Source organism: Tribolium castaneum, chromosome 9 (genome assembly GCF_031307605.1).
Source record: "Tribolium castaneum strain GA2 chromosome 9, icTriCast1.1, whole genome shotgun sequence".
NCBI lineage: Eukaryota > Metazoa > Arthropoda > Insecta > Coleoptera > Tenebrionidae > Tribolium > Tribolium castaneum.
In genome coordinates this window covers 9,066,302-9,091,177 of record NC_087402.1, presented here as the reverse complement: position 1 = coordinate 9,091,177, position 24,876 = coordinate 9,066,302, and the positions used below count along the sequence as shown (strand labels likewise).

Genomic DNA, 24,876 nt, shown 5'->3' with positions numbered 1-24,876 from the left:
AATAAAATTTAATCCCAGACTGGGATTATATTTTTTCCCCTAGTGTCAGGCGTGTTGACGTCTGCCGTGAACAGCTGATTATTTGTCATCAAACACCGCAAACAGTGAATTAATGCGTCTTTACTTTATCTGAAATAGTGTAACACCATGGCATCGGCGCTAACGGACAAAGTCAGAGAAAGGCGAAGTCGGGTAGGTGCCAATGATTTAAAAAATCGTGCTTTAATGCCGAAATTTAGGTCCTCCTTGGTCCCCTCCCGGAGGATTTTCTCCGTATCAGCACCTCGGTTCAGCAACAACAAGAGGCAGCGGATCGCCAAACAGCCATAGCACTGCACCACCAGCTAAGCGGTGGCCAACAGTACACAAATGTCGTTGGGAGGCTCAGTATCACTGTTGCTCAAGCTAAGCTCGCAAAAAATTACGGAATGACCAGAATGGACCCCTACGCTCGGATTCGGGTCGGGCATTGCGTTTACGAGACGCATACGGACCCGAACGGCGGCAAAAACCCGCGATGGAACAAAGTTATTCACTGGTAAACACATCTCAAAAACTAGCAAGTCCCTACTTTTCCATTTCCAGTTTGTTGCCTCAAGGTATTAATACCATAACGTTAGAAATTTTCGACGAACGCTCATTTACGATGGACGAACTCATCGCCTGGACGCAGTTCCAGATCCCCCAACAGGTACTTGCAGGGGAAACCCACGAGGATTGGTACCCATTAAATGGGAAACAGGGTGAAGGTGTCGAAGGAATGATTAATCTCGTGTTAAGTTATCTAGTGTTCCCTTCATATAAATATCAACCACCGGCGCCTGTTATGGTGGTGCCCAACGTAACAGGGGGCAATGTCACACCCTTGAAGGTGTTTACAGCGCCTCCTACTGAAGCCGCGCCTGCTTTGAGTGAATCCGAGCTCAAACAAATCGAGGAAATGTTTCCAAATATCGATAAAGAGGTGATTAAGACCGTGTTTGAGGCCAACAGGGGCAATAAAGACGGTACCATTAATTCGTTACTTCAAATGGCTGAATAAATCAATCAGTAATCTCATTTACGCCATAATTAAACTTTAGTTGCGGATTCTAGTCGTAGCTTTTTAAAATTCCATTTTTTGTCATTTTTTAACTCATCAAGTGCCAAAATTTAGCCATGCTTTTTGGTTTGCTTATCGTGCAATTTTAATTTTTAACGATTTCTACTTGAACATTTCCATTGTTAATTCCAACTACGGGGGGCTAAAAGTTTTGGGAAGGGGTTGAGTTAAATTAATACGAAACCGACTTTATTTATTTGGTATAGAAAATTGAGTGATTCAGTCCTCCGTAATTCCAACTCATTGTTACTCATATTTTATCTACCATGTTATGTTTAATCGTTGTTGTCGCAGAATAAACAACAATAATTGTATTTAGTTACTTTATTCAATATCCTCTAACAATGTTATCAAAATACCATCAAAAGCATAAATTCTTAGTTCTACTCCATATTTGTTATATAAAGATTCATTAACAGTTGAATAGATTCATCGGGAACTTGCTTGAGTCGATCAACAATTTCCTTGAACATGGCTTTGGTTTGGTCTTGTGACGGCTCTTTACTGGGCAAAAGTTTAATAACCAATAAATAAATTGTTAGGTCTTTCCAATTTTCCAGTAAATTCAAACAAAACTTGTAAAAATCTTCATTCCAGTCGCCGTAACAACGCAAAAACGAGGCCAAAGAATTTTTCAATTCGCTTGCAAAAACGTTTACAACAACAATACCGTATTTTGGCACCAAAGTATTGAGAAGTCCAGCAACTGCGTTGCTAAATTTGATTAAATCTTTCTTTGCCTCGAGATTAAACAACGCAAATGAGATTTTTAAGTGTTCTTGAATCGCTTCGCCAACCCCAAACAGGCCGTGCCAACGGTCGGAAAATAATTGAAGTATTTGATAATCTCCCTCGTCTGTTTCCATCGTTGAAACAAAATTTGCAACAAAACGTAAAACTAACTGACGCGCGTTTTTCTCCTCTCCGAGAGTTACAAATGAGGCGGTTTTAACTTTGGTTAAAATATCGAAGATTAAATTTATAATATCGCTCGTGTAACTCGTGTGAAGTATGGTTGAGATAACGAAATCATTGATCGAGTTTTTGCACTTGGAGTTGCATTGTAGGAAATTGTTTGTGATAATTTCGGTCAGAAAATGCAAAGGGAAGTCTTTGAAGACATCCGAAGGGATTGACGATAATAGACTTGTCCTTTTCGGGGCTAAATCCTCCGATACTTTCAACATTTCCCACACCAACATTACGTGTCTCCCTTTGTATTTTTGTGGTATTTTAGACACATCGATCAACAAATCGAAACTCTCATTGTCGTTTTTGTCCAAATTCGTCATACAAATCGTGACACATTCCCAAAAATCCTCAGAGGGATTTTTAGTGAAATATTTCAAAGCGGCGGTAAATAAGTGTTTCTGGACTGAGATATTACGTTCCGTCTCGAGGTATTTTTTGATTAAGTTTTGGGTGTCTTCGGCTGTTGCTACTTGACAAGTGAGGAAAATTGCGTGTTTTCGCACCGAAACCGCTCTCGATGATAACTCGTTGATAAAAACACTCAATTTGTTTTCGGGGGTGTGGTAAAATTGATAGTAGAGAGACTCCAGGGCTCGACCCAAAAAATCACCTTTGCAATATGTAATGATAGTCGGGAGGACAAAACCGGTGGCGTATTTCAAACTTTCGCAAATGGCCAATGCCCGATAGCCTTTCTTTCTTTCTTCATCGTTGGCTTCGTCGATTTTATTGTTAGGAGGGTAAAAAGGTGCAATTAGTTGGGTGAAATCCTGCGTTGGCATAAGCATCGCAAGGATGGTGTATAAGGTTTCTCGATCATTTTTCACGTTTTCGACGCAACGCTTGACCATTCTTTCGGCAAACGAAAAGTGGGAATATTTTTTCAGTAAATTTATAAGTTGCAAATCGACTCGTTGAATGTGGGCGGCCCACTTGTCGAAATTTTTGTGGACAATTTCAGGCTCATGTTTCAACAACCAGAAATCAATTGTTTCATTGTAGAAGTGGTAATCTAGTAGTAAATAATTTTTTATTGTGTCCTCTCGGAATTGTGACTTTTCTTTCGTACAAATGATGGTTTTGTACAAATGCGACAAAGTTGTCGATCTTTGATTGAATTTGGCTTTATTCAGTGCCTCGTTTTGTGCCTTATGGAACGATTCTACCAATCTGGGGTAATTTAAAAAATTAATTTGATCATTGGGGTGTTTTTCGTTCCAACAAAAAATCCAGTTTATGGTTGACAAATCCAGCAAGTGGATTTCTTCCTTCTTGTCCGTCAGTTCGGGCATGAGTTCAATAGTTTTTAAAAGAAATATTTTTTTCAAAGGTTCACTTTTGAGTTTGTTCTCCCAATAATTAACCCCTTTGGTTAGTTTTAAAAATTTATACACGTGCTTGTCGGTTAATTTCTTACTGGAGAACAAAAATTCGACGTATTTAAGCTCGTAATCGTAACCGAAGTAAGAATTGTGTCCCTTCATGTCCAGAATATTATTTAGCGTGTTGATACATTTCCAGTGGCGTTCCTCCAATTTTTCAACTTCGTACAAATTTTTAAGTTTGAATAAAAAGTTGCGTATGACACTTTCATTGTCGTTTCGGTGTCTGTTGCAAAAATATTCCAAAACTTCAGCTAATGCGTCCAAATCATTATTGATTTTGCACGTTTCAAGGAGCAGACAAGCGAGGTCATCTCGGGACGTAACAGCGGACGTAACATTAATTTTATTTTTAATCCAAGGAATGGAAAGAGAGGGTCTCATAAATTTGACCAAATCTGCTTCCGGGGTACCACTTTTCTTCTTCAGTTCGATCCACTTTTCCCTTTCTTCAACATCCATAAATCGCGTCATATCTTCACTGACGTAATCGGGATAATCGTACAAACTCTTATTATAAACCTCTTTCATTCCTTCCAAAAGCAGTTTGTAATATTTTTCTCCAATTTTTTGCTGCATTTCGTAAGACACATTACGCAAACGTTTGAAATTTTCGGGCAAACAGTTGAAGAAATATCTTTTAAAATCGTCTTGACTTAACGTTTTCATGACTGTTTTCATGCGAAGACAAGTACTCAGCGTTTTTGCTTGTGCGATTATTAAATCTTTGTAAGTGTTCAACAAGTGTCTGGTAAGTCGTTTACCAATGTTTGCCCGTAATTTGAAAGTTTTCATTAGCTCGAGGAACGTTTTCTTATCTCTTCGTGCAACAAAACTCAAAACTGAGTCATCGTCAATGGAACCGTTCTGTTTCAAATAAAATTGAAACACTTGTGGGTGTTTAAGGTACAATATTTTGAGGTCGCGAGGCGAGAGAACGACGTCTCCGTTTTGCAAAACATTTCGAATTTTTGATTCGCTGCAACCTACCAAAACCTTCGTCGCGATGTGGAACCCATATCGCTTGTAAATATCGTCGTACACATTGTCCATTTTCGTGCCGTACAGAGCAAGTTTTGCGATTATTCTCATTCGTATGACGAAAGATGTAAAGGGTAGAATAGTGTTCACAAAATTTGAGCTGTCTTCATCAAGAATCGATGCCAGTTTTTGGCAAAACCACTTGTTTTTTAATAATTTTGCGGGAAGGAGTTCCTCCTCACATTTAAGTACTTCGATTAAATGGGGAATATTTTGTAGTCGGATTAAAACTTCCAGCTTAAACAGTTGTTCCAAATGATTTTTGGGAGTGATGGAAGTGATGAGGGCGGACTGGTCTGAAGGTAAGCTCTGCAGAAGGATAAACAGAGACTTCCTTTTTGCACCGATTGTAGCACCGGGAAGGTTGTGGAAGCGTTGTATAAATTCCTTTACATCCATTATCAATTTATTAACTGAAAAATATTAAACAATGCAAGTGAACAGGCAACCAACTATACATTAAAAAATATATTCAATTTTTGTGATTTTTGCAGGTTGGTTGATAGAGATTTAATGAGCATTGTTTCGTTATCTGAAAGGCATGTAAACAAAATATCATACTCTTGCAAAATAATACAAAACGTTTTTGAGGTTAAGCGGAATAAATTACAACGAATTTCTTTTTTAGTCAGTGCTAGTCGGATTATTACCTTTTTTTGCTGAAAAGTTGTAAAAAAACTCGAGTTTCAAAATTACTGCTCACCCCTGATATTCGTACAGTGCGATTTTATTTATAAAATTAAACCAAATGAGATTAGATTACTCACTTTTTGTGTACATTTCATCAAGGTTGCTTCCTAAATATTTTTCAGGTCAAGCATTAGTCATTCTTTCAATAAAATTGCTATTATTGGAAAATACGCAAAAAATCGCTAATGTTTAAATTTGCTCAACAAACTGGAGAAAAAAATTCATGTAAATCCAAAATAATTTTTCTACAAAACTTCGAATATTGCATTTTATAAAGCAAAGTTAAAATCAATTTAACAGAAAAATAACCGTTTGCGAAAATAGATACTAAAATAAAAATGTGCATACAAGCCAGTGTTTATTGACTTTGATAAATAAAAAAGCCAAGTAACCACTTTTATGTTTCCAAAAATTGAAATCGTAGTTTTAGCAAAAAAAATTGGAAAAAAGCTTATTACTATTACCTACTACGTTTTCGTGAGGTTTTGAATCCCATTTGAAAACTGTCTGGTATCTTATTTGAAATGTGTTTTTATTTATTACAAAGTGTTGAATTCGATTTGTTTTTTGGTTTGCTAACGTACAAATTTTAATTTTTAACGATTTCTATCTACTTAAACATTTCCATTGTTAATTCCAACTATACGGAGGGCTAAAAATACAAATTGAGAACTGGTTGATTTAAACTAATTCGAAACAATTTGGGGCCGAAGCCACCTCATTTCTTTCGAATGAAAAATTAGGTGATTATCAGTCCTCCGTAATATTAACTCATTGCTGCTCATATTCTATTTACCATTAAATCGTTGGTGTTTCAGAATAAACAACAATAATTGTATTTAGTTACTTTATTCAACGTCCTTTAACAATGTTATGAAAATACCATCAAAAGCACAAATTATAAGTTCTACTCCATATTTGTTATATAAAGATTCATCAACAGTTGAATAGATTCATCGGGAAGTTGCTTGAGTCGCTCAACAATTTCCCTGAACAAGGCTTTGGTTTGGTCTTGTGACGGCTCTTTACTGGGCAAAAGTTTAATAACCAATAAATAAATTGTTAGGTCTTTCCAATTTTCCAATAAATTGAAACAAAACTTGTAAAAATCTTCATTCCAGCCACCGTAACAATGCAAAAACGAGGCCAAAGAATTTTTCAATTCGCTCGCAAAAGTGTTTACAACAATAATACCGTATTTTGGCACCAAAGTATTGAGAAGTCCAGCAACTGCGTTGCTAAATTTCATTAAATCTTTCTTTGCCTCGTGATTAAACAACGCAAATGAGATTTTTAAGTGTTCTTGAATCGCTTCGCCAACCCCAAACAGGCCGTGCCAACGGTCGGAAAATAATTGAAGTATTTGATAATCTCCCTCGTCTGTTTCCATCGTTGAAACAAAATTTGCAACAAAACGTAAAACTAACTGACGCGCGTTTTTCTCCTCTGCGAGAGTTGCAAATGAGGCGGCCTTAACTTTGGTTAAAATATCGAAGATTAAATTTATAATATCGCTCGTGTAACTCGTATGAAGTATGGTGGAAATAACGAAATCATTGATCGAGTTTTTGCACTTGGAGTCACATTGTAGGAAATTATTTGTGATGATTTCCGTCAGAAAATGCATCGGGAAGTCTTTGAAGACATCCGAAGGGATTGACGATAATAGACTTGTCCTTTTCGGGGCTAAATCCTCCGATACTTTCAACATTTCCCACACCAACATTACGTGTCTCGCTTTGTATTTTTGTGGTATTTTAGACACATCGACCAACAAATCGAAACTCTCATTGTCGTTTTTGTCCAAATTCTTCATACAAATCGTGACACACTCCCAAAAATCCTCGGAAGGATTTTTAACGAAATATTTCAAAGCTGCGGTAAATAAGTGTTTTTGGACCGAGATGTTACGTTCCGTCTCGAGGTATTTTTTGATTAAGTTTTGGGTGTCTTCAACTGTTGCTACTTGACAAGTTAGGAAAATTGCGTGTTTACGCACCGAAACTGCTCTTGATGATAACTCGTTGATGAAAGCGCTCAACTTGTTTTCCGGGGTGTGGTAAAAGTGGTAATATAGGCACTCTAAAGCCCCACCCAAAAAATCACCTTTGCAGTATGTGATGATAGTAGGGAGAACAAAACCGGTGGCGTATTTCAAACTTGCCGAAACGGCAAATGCTCGGTAGCCTTTCATTCTTTCTTCTTCGCTGCTTTCGTCGATTTTATTGTTAGGAGGGTAAAAAGGTGCAATTATTTGGACGAAGTCCTGCGTTAGCATAAGCGCCGCAAGGAACATGAATAATGTCTCTCGACCATCCTTCACATTTTCGACGCAACGTTTGACTAATCTTTCAGCAAAATGAAATTGTGAATATTTTTTCAGGATATTCACAATTTGCCAGTTTGGTCGTACGGTGCCTAGAATGTGGTCGGCAAACTTTTCGAAATGTTTGTCAACAATTTCTGGTTCATGTTTCAATAACCAGAAATCAATTGTTTCATTGTAAAACGGGTAATCTAGCAGAAAGTAATTTTTTATTGTGTCTTCTCGGAATTGTGACTTTTCTTTCGTACATATGATGGTTTCGTATAAGTGCGACAAAGTTCTCCGTTTTAGATTGAATTCGGTGGTATTCAGTGCCTCGTTTTGTGCCTTACGAAACGATTCTGCCAATCTGGGGTAACTTAAAAAATTAATCTGGTCATTGGGGTGTTTTTTGTTCCAACCAAAAATCCAGCTTATGATTAACAAATCCTCCAAGTGGATTCCTTTCTTCTCGTCCGTCAGTTCGGGCATGAGTTCAATAGTTTTTAATAGAAATATTTTTTTCAAAGGTTCACTCTTGACTTTGTTCTCCCAGTAATTAACCCCTTTGGTTAGTTTCAAAAATTTATACACGTGCTCGTCGGTTAATTTCTTATTGGAGAACAAAAATTCGACATATTTAAGCTCGTAATCGTAACCGAAGTAAGAATTGTGTCCCTTCATGTCCAGAATATTATTTAGCGTGTTGATACATTTCCAGTGGCGTTCTTCAAATTTTTCAATTTTGTACAAATTGCTAAGTTTGTATAGAAAGTTGCGTATGACACTTTCATCGTCATTTCTGTGTCTCTTGCAAAAATATTCCAAAACTTCGGCCAACGCGTGCAAATCATTGTTTATTTTGCACGTTTCAAGGAGCAGACAAGCGAGGTCATCTCGGGACGTAACAGCGGACGTAACATTAATTTTATTTTTAATCCAAGGAATGGAAAGAGAGGGTCTCATAAATTTGACCAAATCTGCTTCCGGGGTACCACTTTTCTTCTTCAGTTCGATCCACTTTTCCCTTTCTTCAACATCCATAAATCGCATCATATCTTCACTGACGTAGTCGGGATAATCGTACAAACTCTTATTATAAACCTCTTTCATTCCTTCCAAAAGCAGTTTGTAATATTTTTTCCCAATTTTTCGCTGCATTTCGTAAGAGGCATAACGCAAGCCTTCGAAAGTTTCGGGCAAACAGTTGAAGAAAAATCTCTTAAAATCGTCTTGACTTAGTGTTTTGATGACTGTTTTCATGCGAAGACACGTACTCAGTGTTTTTGCTTGTGCGATTATTAAATCATTGTAAGTGTTCAACAAGTGTCTGGTGAGTCGTTTACCAATGTTTGCCCGTAATTTGAAAGTTTTCATTAGCTCGAGGAACGTTTTCTTATCTCTTCGTGCAACAAAACTCAAAACTGAGTCATCGTCAATGGAACCGTTCTGTTTCAAATAAAATTGAAACACTTGTGGGTGTTTAAGGTACAATATTTTGAGGTCGCGAGGCGAGAGAACGACGTCTCCGTTTTGCAAAACATTTCGAATTTTTGATTCGCTGCAACCTACCAAAACCTTCGTCGCAATGTGGAACCCATATCGCTTGTAAATATCGTCGTACACATTGTCCATTTTCGTACCGTACAGAGCAAGTTTTGCGATTATTCTCATTCGTATGACGAAAGATGTAAAGGGGAGAATAGTGTTCACAAAATTTGAGCTGTCTTCGTCAAGAATCGATGCCAGTTTTTGGCAAAACCACTTGTTTTTTAATAATTTTGCGGGAAGGAGTTCTTCTTCGCATTTAAGTACTTCGATTAAATGGGGGATACTTTGTAGTCGGATTAAAACTTCCAACTTAAAAAGTTGTTCCAAATGATTTTTGGGAGTTATGGAAGTGATGAGGGCAGACTGATCTGAAGGTAAGTTTCGCAGAAGGATAAAGAGAGACTTCCTTTTTTCACCGATTGTGACACCGGCGAGATTGTGGAAGCGTTGTGTGAACTCCTTTACGTCCATAATATCAACTGGAAAAATGTTAAAAATGCAAGTGGCTAGGCAACCAACTATACACCCAAAATAATTTTGATTTTGATGCCTTATGAAGGTGGGTAGATTGAGATTTAATGAGCATTATTACGTTATCTTAATGATATATAAACAAAATATCATATAGTTGCGAAATAATACAAAAAGGTTTTTGAGGTTAAGCTGAATAAATTGCAACGAATTTCTATCTTGATCAATACAAGTTGGATAAGTTGGATTTACCTTTTTTTGTTGAAAAGTTGCAAAAAACTCAAGTTTCAAAATTACAGCTCACTCCTTATACGCGTACAATGCGATTTTTTTATAAACTTACACCGTATGAGATTAGATTACTCACTTTTTGTGTACATTTGATCAAGGTCGCTTCCTAAATATTTTTCAGGTCGTTCATTAGTCATTCTTTGCAATAAAATTGCGACTAGTTATTGGAAAATACGCAAAAATCAAGTTCTACTTTTTTAGTTTTATCCAACAAACTGTGCCGTAAAAAATTCATTTAAATTCAAAAAAATTTTTGTAAAAAAAATTAAAATCTGAATTGAAAAACAACCGTTTACGAAAATAGATATTAAAATAAGAAATTTGCATACAAGTCAGTATTTGTTGACTTTGATACTTTGATAAATTAAAATAAAAAAGCCACCTCTGACGACATTATGTTCCCAAAAAACAAGAATGGAAAGTTTTAGAAAAGGAATTTGGAAGAAGAAGTCGTACCTATTACATTATTATAAGTGTGGCTTACATAGGAAATGCAAAAATGCATGTCATTGCACGAAGTCAAAACTCTCAATATGTATACATATTAAATAATCTTTACTTTCCTCATCAATCATCATTATGTTACTGGCTTTTGGGTTTTTACACTACCATGAGGTTACTCATCGTTGAGTGCAATGGTCGGAGTGTCATCGCTCCAACAGATGAATGAATTTTGAATTATGGTTAAATAATTATTTATGATAACAAGAACAAGGAATGTTAAAAAAAACAAACCGAAAGGTAGGTATTTAAAAAAATGTAGGTAACTAAACATACCTATAGGTAGGTAAATAAAAATATAAAAAAAAATAACAACTAACTGAAAACATCGGCATATCTTATTATTAATTATTTATGAGGTATTTGTTTATGTAATTTCAGTCAATTTTGAATGATTTAGCCAGTGATTGGGCCAAAAACTTGCTTATTTAAATTTAGCCGGAGAAAAAAGCCGAATTCGGTCTAACAATGTGATTTAAATAATCTCCTTAATTGTTTTTTTTTTGGCCACCGAAATGTTTGCAACGGAAAGAATGGCCCGTAGGCTATTCCCGACCACAAGAATTTGTAACAAATACTATAATACGCATTTTTGGATACGCTACATAAAAACCTATCTTATTGGGAAATAAACGAATTTCGAGCTAGAAAACAGTGTTTGTATTCAAACTTAGCAACCAGCATGTCCCTCCCTACCTCCCTCATCGATTTTCCCTGCATAGTCTGACAAAGCAATCTTCATTAATCCAAAACAAAAAATAAAATGGAATTGGAATTATCACGAGTCGATTATACTATTGTGGGCATTACGTCTCAAAACTGCCTCAAACTCCTGCCACCAAGCGCGTCGAAAGAACCCCAAAAGGTAAGCTACTTCAACCCGGCCATAAATAACCCAAATTAAAGGTTGCAGTAGCTGACAGTGACGGAATTTTACAAATATTCTCAGTCAAGAAAGAGGATATTCAATTACATTTTAAAACATTGCCAGGACCTAAAATATCGTCCTTGCAACTAGGTGGCGCTCACGGTAACTATCCTTCTAAACCGCAACGTGGTCATTAATTTACTTCAAGGGAGCTCAAGCGATAAAATATTTATTGCTGCGGAAAATGAAATAAGGGGGTACACCAAAAAAGGGAAACTGTTTCTGACTTTTGACCCAGGAATGACTGAACCCGTCTCGTCAATGTTAGGACTCGTATATACAGTTAAAATAATTTGTCCCTAATAAAATGCTGTAGGTTTGTTTTGGGCAACGATTTATTTTTGTGCGGCAAACACATCTACAATCACTTCAGGGATTGTAAAGATGTGGGTTCGTATTTATGTGGTGATCAAATCGTCGACGTAATCGCGTTTTATGCTGACAAGGTATAAAAATTATTCTGAATTGCAATAAATAACAAAGGTTCAGACTCGTAGGCTTATGTCCTTGATTGCGTGTGAAGGACGAATGATACGAGCCTTGGAACATGCAAGGGTCACTCTGAGTATGGAGGTTGAGAGTGCACCAACTCTTCTTCATGTCCTTGAACAGGATGGTACCAAGACAGTGCTGTTTGGTACCGTGGACGGCCGAATTGGGATTCTAGACGTGGAAAAGTAAATAAAAAATCGAATTGATTTATAGTTAATTTTTCGTAAATAGATTGCACGGCTTTGACCGCTGGCTTATCGACAATTCCTCAAACTCGAGTACCATCTCGTGCGTGGACTCTTACGACATGACCAGCAGCGGTACCAAAAACCTGATTTTAGGGCGCCAAGATGGCACCATTGAAGTATACGTTATCAATGTAAATGATAATTTAGACGCCCCAATCCTGATTTATTCCCATGTGAGTACTACCGACCTTGGTCGATTCATCGACCCAGCTCACGCAGACAAAAACCGATTAATAAGACTTCCAACCGGTTCTATATGATCAAGATCAATGTCACTATCACTTTTTCCTGCAGAATTGCAACGAAAGTGTTTCATCATTGCAATGTGGGGTCATCGGAACCCAAGGTTTCGACGAAGTGTTGGTGGTGACCTACACTGGCCGAATTTTCGGCCTCACCACGGAGGCAGTTGACAAAAGCGTAGCTGACAACACCATGGGCAATTACATTTTTTCGCAAGATACGGGGAACAAAATCAACAAATTGAAGTAAATTTGGTCAAAAACCCCGTTCGGAATTTTTATCCCTCTTTGCAGGAGCGAAATTGAGGACTTGCAAGTCAAAGTGGCCAAAGAACGAGAGAAATATCAAAACTCGACCCAATCTTTCTTCGAGGAGTTGTCGGCAATTCCCTTGCTTTCAGTCAAAGATTCAGTTAGGTGACGCAGTGGGAAAATTTTCGCTCAAGCTTTGATTTCCAGTTCGTGTTATCTAAAGACACAGCGACTTATACCTTGACTTTAGAGGTTCCAACGGCTATCGACAATATTCTCCTGCAAAGCAACGTCGCTATCGACTTGCTAGACGTGGAGAAAAATTCGGCCGTGATCAGTTACAGCGATGCGGATCACGCCGTGAGTTAATAAACTCTAAATGTCTGTTTGTTTACAAGCTGAAATAATACAGATCGGAAATTTTTTACTGGCCACTTACCGGTGTCAGGTCAATACCAACCGGCTCGAAATTAAAATTAGAACCATTGAGGGTCAACACGGTCTTCTCCACGCTTATGTCACGCCTCTGGTCCAACCAAAATGTAGCAGGCTTATACAGTTCGAAATTAAACCGCTTTCTTTGCATTACAGGATTCACAAATTTGACGAGAGTCGATTGTTTAACACTTTGACAATCACCGGTACTTTCAGTTTGGCCGAAATGCACACTTGGGTGTCGCAAAGTTTGCCCGAAGTACCCGAAAAGCCCCAATTTGGGGAAAATACGGTGCTGTATTTCCAGTCGACTTTTTTCGGAACCATCTTACAGTGCTCCTACCAGTAAATAGTACCAAGTTTTGAGTACCTAGTGACTGACTTGACTTTTAGGAAAGGAGAAGCGTTCTTTAAATCTGATAACGTGTCAACAATCTCTATTTTGAAAGAATTTCTAACGGTGGAAGCCACAAAGAAAAAAATTAAAATTAGCATTAGCTCAAGTTAGTTACAATAATTATTATTAACAACGGTACTACTTTGGGGTTCTAGATATCAACGATGAAAGTATTAATCATGTAATTAAGCTGATCGAACCAAAGTTAATTAAGCAGAAGGATTTGAATAACGATATTAAGTTGTTGAACGCTTTGAATGAGTTAGAAGTGACAGAAGAAGAAAACAGGACTTGTTTGTCGGAAAAGTACCGAAATTTGTTGGCTAATGAAAAAGAACTAAGGAAGGAGTTTCAGAGCCAACCTGATTATTTAGATCGTCTTTATGGTACTAAAATTGACTCGATACACTAACAGTAATTGATTTGATTTTTCCAGGTATTGTTACTGACTTATACATTGATTACAACAAGTTCAAGGGGTGCAACGTAAAATCGAAATTAGCGACTCTCCGGGAGATCCTTGATGAGTACTCTTATGATGCCTTGATACAATTTTTCCGCCCAGAATTGTCTAAATAGCATTGGAAAATATTATGATTACTCAGTCGAATGTGCATTTTCAATGTCGTTGTTTCTGTTTATTTAAATAAAAATTTGCTTAGTGGCTAGTTTTTTACTATGGTACCCGACAACTTAAAAACTGTTTTAAATTTTTAATTGGTTTGAGTGAGTGGTTGTGTGTTGCGGAATTTTTTAACTGCATGTAGTCTAAAGGTGAATAATTTTAATTTTTAATTTCCAAACAATCTGCTTTTTGTCTCTAAAGAAATTCTCGAATAAAACTCTTAATGGAAACTTTAGCGGACACAATAATGAATAATTCACACAGAACCAGAAACTTTACCGCAAAATAAAATTCTTTCCCTTTTTTATTGAAAATTTAAAAAACGAAACCTTGGATTTAAACACATGTGTAACACGGACTATTTCTTCAAATATTTCAGTTCGGGTACACGAAAAATATCTTAGCATCATTATGCTTATTTGTTTTTTCTGATGTGATAAAAATTCTAAAGCTTTCAGGCAATGTGATCACTCGAGATAGCAAAATTTTTCTGTTACTACCTCATGTTAATGCCAATGAGTTGTCAAATTTTTAATTCAGTTAAAACAATAATTATTATTATTAAAATGACGAGCTCTTATCAGCTACAATTTGAAAATTTTGGGTCATTACCTATCAAAACACAAATGTAATTAGTGAACGACACAAGTAGTACAAACGGTGGAATCCCAGTGCATAATTATGGTATCTCGTTGATAAAAATTCCGGTGTTTTGAGTCCGTTGAAAAAATTCCATACCCCGCGAATGGGGCTTGCGACTGAAACCAGTCCAAAAACTTGGGTCAATGCGCTACCCTCAAGATTAGCTATATACCTGCGAAAAACGCGAAAAAATGTGGTATTAATAATCCCTTTCAGGAACAAACAAGTCCATCTCAACAAGTGCCCAGTGCTAGTTTTTCACCACTTTACGAAGAGCTGGTTATTCTCAAGGTGACTCTAGGTACGTACAAATTTACTTAATTAACTGAATCTTGTCCAATAAACCCGGCGTTCTGAAAAATCCACCAACAATTTCCACTTCCACCATTAGCGTTGTTTTTTCCAGCTGAAGTGACCTTCCCGTCTGAAATTCGTCAGTCTCTAGTCCTTTATAGCGAAGCGTTGCTGAAGCTTTTCGTCCATTTGCAAGAATTATGTCACAATGATCGGATACAAAGCTCTAGTTTTGTGCGTTTTCTTCAACTTGGCCCGAGCTGTCCAATTCGGAAGCGTGCCTCTGGAAGAAGTTTTGCACATTTTGGTACCGACGCTCAATTCGGACAACCCCCAGTGCCGAAATGACACGATTTTTTACGTCGAAGAGTTGAAAAAATTGAGACTGTGGGCGACGGAAAGTAGGTTTTTCGTGTCGGTGGTGCTCCAGTGTTTAATACATCATTTTTAACAGTGTTTGATGCTTCGTCCAAATTCCCCACCGGCCTTTTGTCGGGCTCGACCTACGATTTTGGAAATTTTGACGAATGCGTCGAAGTGAGTGGACCTGTGACCGAGGAAAAAATACAGGGGAGGTACTGTATGGCCAAATTTCACATCGCACCACCCGATTTCAAGCATGAGGAACAAAAATACGCACGTTTTTTTAACGGAGATAATTATTTTATTAATGCCTCCACGTGGGAAAAAATGATTGTGAGTAAATCAGGTTTTTGTGAAACAGTATTTGCATAAATAAATTATCACCTTGTTGATGGATTTTTGCATTTTTAACAATTTTAGGCATTTTCGAATAAAAGGTCTCGCAACACTAGGAACGAATTTTTCTTTTCGTACTGCATCCCATCGTCTTGCACTTACGACGATCTGGAATCTTCGCTGAAACAAGTCACTGCGAAGTTGAATTCTTTCAGCGATTTCAAAGTCACGGCAAGTGTAAATCCGCGGAATTGTCAACTTAAACCTGAATTAAAATTCTCCGGTGCTGATATTGGTTTTACGTAATTATTCACGTTTAATTAATTACGTTTGACTGAATGCAAATCCTTTCAGGTGCGTGGTCCTGTTTTTTATTCTTTTAGCATGTATTGCCACGTCCTACGACTGGTTAATAAAATTGGACGATTTAAAAAAATATCGACTTGAGGGTAATAAAATCAGTACGTAACATAATATTTCTTGTTTATTGTGCGTTTCAGGAAAAAAACATAAAGTTTTAATGTCGTTCTCCTTATGGTCAAACCTGAAAAAACTAAGCCATGAAACTGAAAATGACGATGGGCTTCAGTGCATCCACGGCCTAAAAGTCATTTCCATGTTTTTAATTATCATGGGACACAGAATCATGTTCGGGATTGGGTCACCGCTAATGAACCCGAGCTTCGTCGAAAACGTAAGTAAACTCATTTCAATTTTAAATTATTCGGTTTTTTAGAATCTTTCCAAATATAACAAAAAACTGTTCGATTTTTCCACAATTGCAGCTAAACAGGATTTCAAAATGTCAAGGATATTCCCATTCACTTTTTTTCAAAAATCGCGGGTTTTTAGAAAACGTTACACACATTTTTTCATAAAGTTGTCGCAAGGCAATCTTCTAGAGAATTAAATCAATAAAAATTTTAGATGTACGGCCGAATTGAGGCGACCGCTCTCCTCAACGGCCCTGTGATAGTCGACACCTTTTTCAACATTTCCGGATTTTTGGTTTGTTATTTAATGCTAACCCAATTAGAGAAGCGAAAACGCGGCATCAACTTTCTCTTTCTCTACCTCCATCGTTTTATAAGGTACAAAAACTATAGCTCAAGGATTCCAAAAAAAAAAACACTTAATTTTAGACTGACCCCTGCCTATGCTATGGTCTTGGCTTTTTATTGCACCCTCTTTGTAAAAATGGGTTCCGGCCCTTTGTGGCTCGAAAGGGTTCAAGTGGAACAAGAGCGTTGCGTTGCTAGCTGGTGGGCCAATTTATTTTATTTGAATAATTACATCAACAAGGAACACATTGTAAGAAAAATGCACTCGACAAGGACATCAAGAAAATTATTAATTCCTTATTTCAGTGTATGTTTCAGTCGTGGTACATGACATGCGATATGCACCTGTTCATGATCTCACCTTTCATAATTTGGTTATTGAGGAAAAAACCTTTTCTAGGCCTGGTGTCTCTCTTTGTCCTTATTGTAGCCTCAATCTCTGTTGTTTTTGCCACCGTATATCTCAGCAAAGAGGACGCAATTCTAATGCTTTACATGAAGTACGTGCTTGTTGTTTTTTACTAAATAAGTTGTAAATAATGTAATTGCAGGTTTTTGCGAGATCCTGTGATTAATAACACGTTTAAAAACATTTACATCCCGACTCACATGAGGGCCAGCCCTTACTTTGTCGGAATGGTTACGGGATATATTAAATATGTTATGAAGTCTCGGGAGTATAAAATGCCCAAATATATGGTTTACATGGGATGGGTTATGAGTATTTTCATTATTGAAGTCACTGTTTACTCCGCCTTTATTTTCTACTTGCCGGATAAGCCTTACGACCCTATTATTTCCGCAATTTATTCCGCGATGCATCACTTCACCTGGAGCATTTGCATCAGTTGGATTGTCATTGCGATTTCGGAGGGATATGGAGGTAAAAATTTACATGAATTTCGCAATTTTTTAATTATTTCTCGCAGCTTGGGTTCAGCCAGTCCTTGAATGGAAACCTATGATCCTTCTCAGCAGAATAACATACGCGGCGTTCCTTTGCCATGGAGCCATCCAGATTTACTCAGTCGCGATTCTAAGGCACGCAAATTATGCCGGCGTTTTTCATCTCGTAAGTTTTCCAAAAAATAATGTCTCTTAAATAATGTTTTCACCTAGGTTTTCTACACTGCTGGTGATATAACGTTGGCGTACATTGCCGGCCTACTTTTAAGCATGTTGTTCGAGTCCCCTATTCTAGGGCTAGAGAAAATTATTTTAGGCAGAGGTACGTAAGTTAAATTGTTCGTTGAAATGGCGCTAAACAACTGTTGCAGTGAACCCATCGAGTGACAAGGAGGAAACTTGCAAGGTCTCAAAAGTTGTGACCCCAAAAATCAAAATAATTAATCAATTTTAAATTAAATAAATAAGTCTTGGTTGTACAAGATACTTGTAAGTCTGATTTTCGTGATTAATAAATTATTTTAAGCAGTTTGTTGTTTTATTTTTGGCCATTATAGGACATGATATGCATCATTACTTTAAATATGTTTGAGAAATCGATTTGTGTGGACAAATTATGTTTGATAAAAAGCTTTACAAAGGAAGCACTCGTTTATGTCACGAATACCAAGGTTGAAAAAAGGGGTCGATTTATCGTGTTATTACCGACAAGTTCGCGTACATTACTGGACTAAATTAACTAAAAGCTGTCCATTATTTATGTTTTTCCATAACTATAATGTCTGAGTAATAATTTATTTCCGTTCTCGAATAACTGGCTGTATTTTTTTGATTAAATTTAATTTATTCTGAACCCATAAATCATGATTTAAATAATACTTTAGCGTTCATAAGCAAGTGAAGGCCACACCAATTTGGATGACCCGCAATATGTGTAAATCAATAAAAAGTTTTGCTTATTTGTTTCTATTTTAATAAATTAATAATCGAAAATATGATTCGCACTTTCCCAAAGTTATTTCCAAATAGGCGTAAAAGTTTTAATTATGTTGACCCTTTGATTCCTCCTGGAAATCCATTTGTTTTCCAACTAAAGTACACCGTGTCAAAACGATTATCCAAAGCACAAATTCCTGAATAATGAATGTCCATAATAGACCCTTCGACATATCGACTGAATAAAGCATGCGCCATTTATGAATAAAATTAATGCTAGCCGATCCAAAGTTTAGTGTTTCGGAAGCGACCGAATACTTTATGATGTGAAAAATGCAGAGTGGTGTGAAGAAAAAATGGGACTTTTCGAGATTGCCTTAGCAGCGCTATGTTTGAACGCGACATGTCCCGGAGAAGAAGAGCCCCGTACTAAATTAATTAGACAAAAACAAATCACAAACTAATCATTTTAGCTGAATTCCCCGAAGTCCAGTACCTTGCCCCCGATTCGAACGACCGCAAAACTTTGTTTGCCCAATTAACCGAACAATTAAAAAACGAAAATTTGATAATCACCACACTTAAGGTAATTGGCAATGGTTCGGATTCGGTTTTTTGAATTGATTTTCAGAATGATCGACTGAGTGGTACCGAAAAGAGGAACAACACGATTTTGGGTAAAGGCATAGCTTTTGACCTTCTCAACATTTTGCAAGACAAATTCCAATTTAATTACACTTTAATTGAGCCCAAAGCTAACGTATGGGGGGCCGAAAAGTTCGGGGTTTTGGACCTGCTCAAGGATAAAGTAATCGAATTTGTTTAAAACAAACAGCAATTTGCGATTTTTAGAAGGCGAATTTATCGGCTGCGTTTCTGCCAGTTTTGACCCAGTATTCGAACCACATTTCATACTCCCCAAGTCTGGATACAGGGGAATGGGTGGTGCTTATGAAACGGCCCAAGGAATCAGCTACTGGGTCAGGACTGCTGGCACCGTTCAACCTCCCCGTTTGGTTGTTAATTCTGTTGAGTCTTGTAGTTGTGGGTCCTGTTATATATTTTATTATTTATCTTCAAGCAAAGTTGTGCAAAGATGATAATAACAAAGTGTTTCCTCTCCCAGCGTGTATCTGGTTTGTGTACGGAGCGCTTTTGAAACAAGGCACCACGTTAAATCCCATGACAGGTAAGTGATTCTTTTCCGTACTTCCATTTCACACTTATTATAGACTCCTCGCGTTTGTTATTTGCAACTTGGTGGATTTTTATCACGATTTTGACCGCTTTCTACACTGCTAATTTAACAGCGTTTTTGACTCTTTCAAAATTCACTTTGCCAATCACTGAACCTAAAGATATAGGAGAGAAGAGATATAAGTGGGTGACAACGAAAGGAAACGCCTTGGAGGATACAGTTACTGTAAATGAGTCTTTGACGGAACTTGGAAAAATTCTAGGGCAACCGCAACGCTATCTTTACGTTTCGGACTCAGATATTTTGAGAAACTACGTCCACAAGAGGAACTGGATGTTTATAAGGGAAAAACCAATCGTGGAATATGTCATGTACGACGATTATAAGGAAAAGACCCGAAACCAGATTGAAGAGGCGAAACGGTGCACTTACGTTATAACCAAATTCTCAGTAGTGTCCTTTTCCCGAGCCTTTGCGTACTCGAAGGACTTCAAATACAAACCGTTATTCGACTCTACGTTAGTCCAGATTATTAGATGTCACAAATGTTTTAGTTTTTTTTCCAGGATTCAGTACCTTGTCGAATCCGGGATAATCAAATTCAAACTCCGGGAGGAGCTCCCGGACACGGAAATCTGCCCTCACAATTTAGGCAATAAAGAACGCCAATTGCGCAATTCGGACCTCTTGATGACTTATGAAATAGTCGGCGGTGGCTTCATCATTTCAGCTATAGTTTTCATAATCGAAGTGATAATTCGTCGTCAGAAGAAACCAAAAACCAAAAGCTTGCCGTTGCAAAATCCCAACAAACACACATTTGAGATTAATCTCAACAATAATTACGAAAAGTTTGGGCATTTCCCTTACAGTTCGAAGTTTGTGACACCACCTCCACCCTACCATACGCTGTTTAACCCCCCGCATAAGAGCGACAACATGAAGAAGAGGAACTTCAACGGGCGGGAGTATTGGGTTTATGACTCGATTTCGGGCGAAACGAAGATGATACCAATGCGCACACCTTCAGCTTTGCTTTTCCAGTACACGAATTAAGTGTGGAGTTTTTAAATTTAGTGTTTGTGTCAAGAAAAATGTTAATAAAATTTTAATCAAAGATTGAAACCCACCTTTGCCTATTCTTTCCAAATAATTAAAACCTTCCTCCGTAATAAATCAGAAGATTTGGTCCTGATGTTATAATTCAGTATGTGCCGACTTAGGTGAGTTCACGGTTGTGCTATCGGAGACAACTAGACCGAGGTAATACAAACACATTACAAGAAATGTGACGATAATTCACACATCAACAGCGTTCAATAAAAGGTTTGGCGTGTTTGAGTTGATTTTTATTTCAATAGCGATCCCTTTGTAACACAATTTGCAAAATGTGGCGAAGAGTTTTAATCCTATTTCTGGCGACGCAAAGTGCTTGGGGCGAACTAAGCCCTTTCGTGAACCTTCTCGAAAAAGTGGTGCTTTCCGTCTCGCCCAAATGTTTACTACAGTTAGAAGACATGTTTGCTAATTTTAGTTTGAACCCAAACTCGGTCGCATTGCAAAGTAAGTTTTCCGTTTTTTACAAAATTTGCTATTAAAAGTCATTGTAGTGGTCGACGCTACTGCAAAAATTCCTTCCGGAATACTGTCTTTAAATATTAACGCTTTAGGCGATTTCGACCAGTGCATAAAAATTAGGGCTGGGACTATGTTGGGAAAATATTGTTTGGGACGTTTAGTAGTTCAAAACAATACAAAACTGGACAAAGTAATCAATTCAGGCGGAATTGTGGTTTGTTAAATAAGTATTTCAGCTGGTGGCGGATGGTCCAGTGGCTAATTTTTTCACTGGTAATGGGGTAGTGACCAAAATACCACTTTGGGCCCTTTGTTTACCAAACGGGTGTACTTCTGACGATGCTAACGTTATCGGAAACGCGTTCTTCAGTACGATAGTAAAAGTTGAAGGGGTTGCTGTTAATTTTACTGAAACTTCTTGCCAAACAATCAATGAAGTTTATCCCGAACTGAGCACTAACGCAATTGTGACAATTATTATTTTAGCGATTTTGGTTTGCATTGTCTTCGTAACGACTTTTTACGACCTTTACTGCACGTTTTGGAGTAAAAGTAATTCAAGAAAATGACATGATTATTATATTGTTTGTCAGGTTTTTGTCCACAGTTAGTCCAAGGCTTTTCTATCTACACGAATGGCCGCAAAATATTTAAAATTACTCCACCCACACTTGACCAAATGCCATGTCTAAATGGTCTAAGATGTATGAGTATGTTATGGGTTGTGTACCTCCATCATTATCAAATCCTAATGAATGATACACTAACAAATGCGAGACACATAGTTGAGTGGTCCGACTCTCTAAGCAGCATGTTTGTGGCCAGTGCTAGTTTATCGGTAGACACGTTTCTTGTAATTAGCGGCGTGTTGATGTCTTATGGATTTATCAAATCGAAAAACCGAAATGTTCGTTTTAATTTAATCTCCTATTATCTTCACAGATATTTAAGATTAACAGCACCACTTGTAGTGGTTGTATTAGTATTAAAAAATCTGTACAATTATCTAGGCAATGGGCCTAAAATGCCCATACTGTGCGAAATATTCCAAAAACCTTGCAAAAAGCATTGGTGGACGGCCCTTCTCTACGTACAAAACTATGTCAACGTTTCAGAAATGGTAACTACAAATCACGAATTGCGTAATTGTTGTCTTGAAGTGTCTTGAAGAGACCTGGTACCTCAGTATCGACTTTCAACTCTTTCTAATATCGCCAATAATATTTTTCGCATTGTGGAAATATCCTAAAGGGTGTGTCGCGACTTTGTGTGGCTGTATCATTGCCACTATGGGAGCATCTTTCTATACAGCATGGGAAAACCATTTAGTTGCACTCGTGTCAAATTTTTACGGGTAGTAATCATGGTTTTGAAATGTTTCAATGTATTTTTCAGTAATTTTAAGGACTATATGCACAAGTACTACTTCCTAACACATTTGAGAGCCGCTCCGTGGATGATCGGAGTAATTTTGGGCTACTATCTATTCAAAATCAAACAGAAGAGCACCCAAATCAAAATCAATAAAATTATTGTTTGTATCATGTGGGTGGTGTGTATTGGGGTGATGTTAGCTTGTATACTAGGAGGGCATAACACTCTTCAAAGTAAACAATACAACAGGTGGGGTAATTCTCTTCATATTGCATTAGTACGGCCGGTGTGGTCATTGGCAATTTCTTGGATTATTTTTGCCTGCACTGCTGACTATGGAGGTGAGTACAATAAACCACGAAAATTTTCATAAAAAAATTTAAGGCCCGATCAATTGGATTCTCTCGTTACCTGTGTATCAAGTTTTAAACAAATTCACATACTCGATGTATCTAGTACACGTGGTTGTGCTCAGTGTAGTTGTTGGTAATAGAAAATATCCAGACCATTTTAGTCAACTCAACATGGTATAAAAATGAAATTTTGTTACAAACGTTTGATTTGTTAATCTTTAGTGGTACGAGTACGCGGGTACAGTTTGTTTTAGTGCCGTTTTTGCCATAATTTTGGTTTTTATGGCCGAATATCCAATGATAGCCATTGAAAAATGTTTATTAGGTGACACCTAGCTCGTTATAATATTCTATATTTTATTATTATTTTTTAGAAAGTTTTGCAAAGGTTGTGAAATTGCCAAAGGGCGAAACAGAAGTTAAAATGGATGTAAGTGGGGAAGAACATTTTATTTTCAGAATAATTCTTGCAATTGTTACAGGGAAAATTGGATGACACCGTCTCGATATCGTCCATTGAAAGACCAATTTTGTTTGTCTCTTAAATCCTTATTTCCCACGATATTGTAAATAAAATGATAAAAATATTGTTTGTTTTTTATTTTGGTTAAGTTGACTAATTAGGGGGTCATTCACGAAACACGATAACGCTCAGTAGTGTTAGATAACTTGCATTCGTCGTTAAATTAATTCACGAAAAATTTGCAAAATAGTATTGTTAGCACTCGTTCAAGTAATTCATGAAAACTTGCAAACACTTGCAAATGTCAGATTAGCATTTGTATTTTGCGGTACTTTGTTGCCTGCAGTAATTGCAAGTTGAATTTTTTACCAATTTTTTACTTTTGGTTGAATTTCAAGTAAAAGAGGCTCGAAAATAAATGCAGGACTTTAATTTTTACTGGAATTTGATTTTAATTAAATTTGTAGCTAAAATTTTGGAGTGTGATTTTTTTAATAGCTTTGATTTCAAATTTAGACTGATCGGGATAATGGATTGGGTTCCTGTGTTTGATGAAAAATACTACAAGAATTTCAACGGCTTTGGTCACTAGTTACAAGAAATATCGTTGATGCTTTTTGCTTTAGTACTTTATTTATTGAATTGAAGAATAACGTAAAACCAAAATTTTCTGTTTAGTTTATTATGCATATTTTATTCACAATTCAAATACATTGTATTTTGAATTATTTCTAAAAAAAAGAAACTCTTTCCTTCGTTCATTTTATTTCCATCTTAGTTACAACCTACAATATAATAAGCCAGAAAGAAAGTTTTATCCGTTTAATGTTCAAAAGATCAAAAAAACTTTTAATCACACGTTTTGATCATTGTTACTGTTAATATGAGAACTCGAAGTACGAAGTACAGATTGGCCAGAAATCGTGAAAAAACCTGCAAATCTCATTTTTCACAAATTCATACAAAAGCATTATGAAATATAAGCAAATCGTAACTTATGTGCCACATGTGCCACATTAGATAGGTAGTCTGTAGATAAAACCAACTGGTTCAGAAGTTTTCTGAAGATTTCACCTAAAATAAGCACTTTTTTGGTTTCTTTTTTGTGTCTTTCGGAACTGTGCATTGATAGCTGCTTCCACGAGACCAAACTGTAACATCGGATGTCATTTGTGTCTAACTCGACCGCATTCAAAAAAATCTAATTACTCCAAGATTCATTCAACACAGCTCATGTTTTCTTCCATCAGAGCCACGAAAAGACACAAAATTTACATCAGTCTCAAGCAAAGCTGAATCAATTAGGCTGGGCACAATTTTAGTAGTCCATCTTGTAGCCTTTATATTGCGCTAATAGAGAATTTTGAAAAACACGACCATCTCCAGCAGACCATTGCTGCTTTCTTTTACTTTATTGTTGTATCCTGGTTGGAAAATGATGGCTGAA

The 24,876-nt window shown here is 36.9% G+C and overlaps 6 protein-coding genes across 10 annotated transcripts; 5 read left to right on the top strand and 1 right to left on the bottom strand.

Moving 5' to 3' along the window:
• The first annotated feature begins 34 nt into the window (after nucleotides 1-34).
• On the top strand, nucleotides 35-1,416 carry LOC664056 (toll-interacting protein). The gene is made up of 3 exons (XM_015979174.2): nucleotides 35-192; nucleotides 240-538; nucleotides 586-1,416. The coding sequence occupies exons 1-3, from the start codon at nucleotides 148-150 to the stop codon at nucleotides 1,040-1,042; spliced, it is 801 nt and encodes a 266-aa protein (XP_015834660.1). The 5' UTR covers nucleotides 35-147; the 3' UTR covers nucleotides 1,043-1,416.
• LOC107397770 (uncharacterized) lies at nucleotides 1,412-10,028 on the bottom strand. Of its 3 annotated transcripts, none has more exons than XM_064358985.1 (2): nucleotides 9,767-10,028; nucleotides 1,412-4,910 (listed from the first exon to the last, which is right to left on the bottom strand). In XM_064358985.1, the coding sequence occupies exon 2, from the start codon at nucleotides 4,894-4,896 to the stop codon at nucleotides 1,486-1,488; it is 3,411 nt and encodes a 1,136-aa protein (XP_064215055.1). In that variant the 5' UTR covers nucleotides 4,897-4,910; nucleotides 9,767-10,028; the 3' UTR covers nucleotides 1,412-1,485. The 3 variants fall into 3 exon arrangements, with proteins under 3 accessions (XP_064215055.1, XP_015834656.2, XP_015834653.2); XM_015979170.2 differs by lacking the exon at nucleotides 9,767-10,028 and adding an exon at nucleotides 5,148-6,076; XM_015979167.2 differs by lacking the exon at nucleotides 1,412-4,910 and adding an exon at nucleotides 6,021-9,522 and having other exon boundaries at nucleotides 9,767-9,929.
• Nucleotides 10,029-10,981: 953 nt separating this feature from the next.
• LOC664027 (Bardet-Biedl syndrome 7 protein homolog) lies at nucleotides 10,982-13,964 on the top strand. Its single transcript, XM_008194265.3, has 13 exons — nucleotides 10,982-11,171; nucleotides 11,213-11,336; nucleotides 11,383-11,497; nucleotides 11,551-11,680; nucleotides 11,724-11,911; nucleotides 11,958-12,147; nucleotides 12,269-12,462; nucleotides 12,511-12,628; nucleotides 12,676-12,828; nucleotides 12,881-13,248; nucleotides 13,297-13,406; nucleotides 13,456-13,686; nucleotides 13,737-13,964. The coding sequence occupies exons 1-13, from the start codon at nucleotides 11,070-11,072 to the stop codon at nucleotides 13,877-13,879; spliced, it is 2,166 nt and encodes a 721-aa protein (XP_008192487.3). The 5' UTR covers nucleotides 10,982-11,069; the 3' UTR covers nucleotides 13,880-13,964.
• A 93-nt stretch (nucleotides 13,965-14,057) lies between these two features.
• Nucleotides 14,058-18,055, top strand: LOC664015 (nose resistant to fluoxetine protein 6). 2 transcript variants are annotated; one of them, XM_064358986.1, is made up of 14 exons: nucleotides 14,058-14,074; nucleotides 14,784-14,868; nucleotides 14,974-15,262; nucleotides 15,316-15,557; nucleotides 15,645-15,862; nucleotides 15,915-16,009; nucleotides 16,061-16,254; nucleotides 16,488-16,651; nucleotides 16,703-16,871; nucleotides 16,928-17,121; nucleotides 17,173-17,504; nucleotides 17,551-17,693; nucleotides 17,741-17,849; nucleotides 17,899-18,055. In XM_064358986.1, the coding sequence occupies exons 3-14, from the start codon at nucleotides 15,070-15,072 to the stop codon at nucleotides 17,979-17,981; spliced, it is 2,136 nt and encodes a 711-aa protein (XP_064215056.1). In that variant the 5' UTR covers nucleotides 14,058-14,074; nucleotides 14,784-14,868; nucleotides 14,974-15,069; the 3' UTR covers nucleotides 17,982-18,055. The 2 variants fall into 2 exon arrangements, with proteins under 2 accessions (XP_064215056.1, XP_975130.3); XM_970037.5 differs by lacking the exon at nucleotides 14,058-14,074 and having other exon boundaries at nucleotides 14,706-14,868.
• A 681-nt stretch (nucleotides 18,056-18,736) lies between these two features.
• Ir76b (Ionotropic receptor 76b) lies at nucleotides 18,737-20,790 on the top strand. Its single transcript, XM_970027.4, has 6 exons — nucleotides 18,737-18,889; nucleotides 18,937-19,049; nucleotides 19,095-19,271; nucleotides 19,316-19,652; nucleotides 19,696-20,179; nucleotides 20,228-20,790. Exons 1-6 carry the CDS (start codon nucleotides 18,820-18,822, stop codon nucleotides 20,715-20,717), a joined length of 1,671 nt encoding a protein of 556 aa, XP_975120.1. The 5' UTR covers nucleotides 18,737-18,819; the 3' UTR covers nucleotides 20,718-20,790.
• Nucleotides 20,791-20,810: 20 nt separating this feature from the next.
• On the top strand, nucleotides 20,811-23,554 carry LOC100141787 (nose resistant to fluoxetine protein 6-like). 2 transcript variants are annotated; one of them, XM_008194464.3, is made up of 11 exons: nucleotides 20,811-20,924; nucleotides 20,975-21,224; nucleotides 21,272-21,429; nucleotides 21,476-21,791; nucleotides 21,833-22,359; nucleotides 22,400-22,593; nucleotides 22,635-22,954; nucleotides 22,998-23,140; nucleotides 23,189-23,291; nucleotides 23,341-23,396; nucleotides 23,449-23,554. In XM_008194464.3, the coding sequence occupies exons 2-11, from the start codon at nucleotides 21,050-21,052 to the stop codon at nucleotides 23,509-23,511; spliced, it is 2,055 nt and encodes a 684-aa protein (XP_008192686.3). In that variant the 5' UTR covers nucleotides 20,811-20,924; nucleotides 20,975-21,049; the 3' UTR covers nucleotides 23,512-23,554. The 2 variants fall into 2 exon arrangements, with proteins under 2 accessions (XP_008192686.3, XP_064215057.1); XM_064358987.1 differs by having other exon boundaries at nucleotides 20,919-21,224.
• The last annotated feature ends 1,322 nt before the right edge of the window (nucleotides 23,555-24,876 follow it).

What these genes read in the sequence shown, in the direction of transcription:
- LOC664027 (XM_008194265.3), top strand. Translation starts at nt 11,070, where the DNA reads ATGGAATTGGAATTATCACGAGTCGATTATACTATTGTGGGCATTACG. An exon ending in GCAACTAGGTGGCGCTCACG is followed by an intron (nt 11,337 to 11,382) that starts GTAACTATCCTT and finishes ATTTACTTCAAG; the next exon opens with GGAGCTCAAGCGATAAAATA. An exon ending in AACAAAATCAACAAATTGAA is followed by an intron (nt 12,463 to 12,510) that starts GTAAATTTGGTC and finishes CCCTCTTTGCAG; the next exon opens with GAGCGAAATTGAGGACTTGC.
- LOC664015 (XM_064358986.1), top strand. Translation starts at nt 15,070, where the DNA reads ATGATCGGATACAAAGCTCTAGTTTTGTGCGTTTTCTTCAACTTGGCC. An exon ending in ATTCTAATGCTTTACATGAA is followed by an intron (nt 17,122 to 17,172) that starts GTACGTGCTTGT and finishes ATGTAATTGCAG; the next exon opens with GTTTTTGCGAGATCCTGTGA. An exon ending in ATGCCGGCGTTTTTCATCTC is followed by an intron (nt 17,694 to 17,740) that starts GTAAGTTTTCCA and finishes GTTTTCACCTAG; the next exon opens with GTTTTCTACACTGCTGGTGA.
- Ir76b (XM_970027.4), top strand. Translation starts at nt 18,820, where the DNA reads ATGGGACTTTTCGAGATTGCCTTAGCAGCGCTATGTTTGAACGCGACA. An exon ending in TGATAATCACCACACTTAAG is followed by an intron (nt 19,050 to 19,094) that starts GTAATTGGCAAT and finishes ATTGATTTTCAG; the next exon opens with AATGATCGACTGAGTGGTAC. An exon ending in CACGTTAAATCCCATGACAG is followed by an intron (nt 19,653 to 19,695) that starts GTAAGTGATTCT and finishes CACTTATTATAG; the next exon opens with ACTCCTCGCGTTTGTTATTT.
- LOC664056 (XM_015979174.2), top strand. Translation starts at nt 148, where the DNA reads ATGGCATCGGCGCTAACGGACAAAGTCAGAGAAAGGCGAAGTCGG. An exon ending in TCAGAGAAAGGCGAAGTCGG is followed by an intron (nt 193 to 239) that starts GTAGGTGCCAAT and finishes GCCGAAATTTAG; the next exon opens with GTCCTCCTTGGTCCCCTCCC. An exon ending in TGGAACAAAGTTATTCACTG is followed by an intron (nt 539 to 585) that starts GTAAACACATCT and finishes TTCCATTTCCAG; the next exon opens with TTTGTTGCCTCAAGGTATTA.
- LOC107397770 (XM_015979167.2), bottom strand. Translation starts at nt 9,514, where the DNA reads ATGGACGTAAAGGAGTTCACACAACGCTTCCACAATCTCGCCGGTGTC.
- LOC100141787 (XM_008194464.3), top strand. Translation starts at nt 21,050, where the DNA reads ATGTGGCGAAGAGTTTTAATCCTATTTCTGGCGACGCAAAGTGCTTGG. An exon ending in CTGCACGTTTTGGAGTAAAA is followed by an intron (nt 21,792 to 21,832) that starts GTAATTCAAGAA and finishes ATTGTTTGTCAG; the next exon opens with GTTTTTGTCCACAGTTAGTC. An exon ending in CATTGAAAAATGTTTATTAG is followed by an intron (nt 23,292 to 23,340) that starts GTGACACCTAGC and finishes ATTATTTTTTAG; the next exon opens with AAAGTTTTGCAAAGGTTGTG.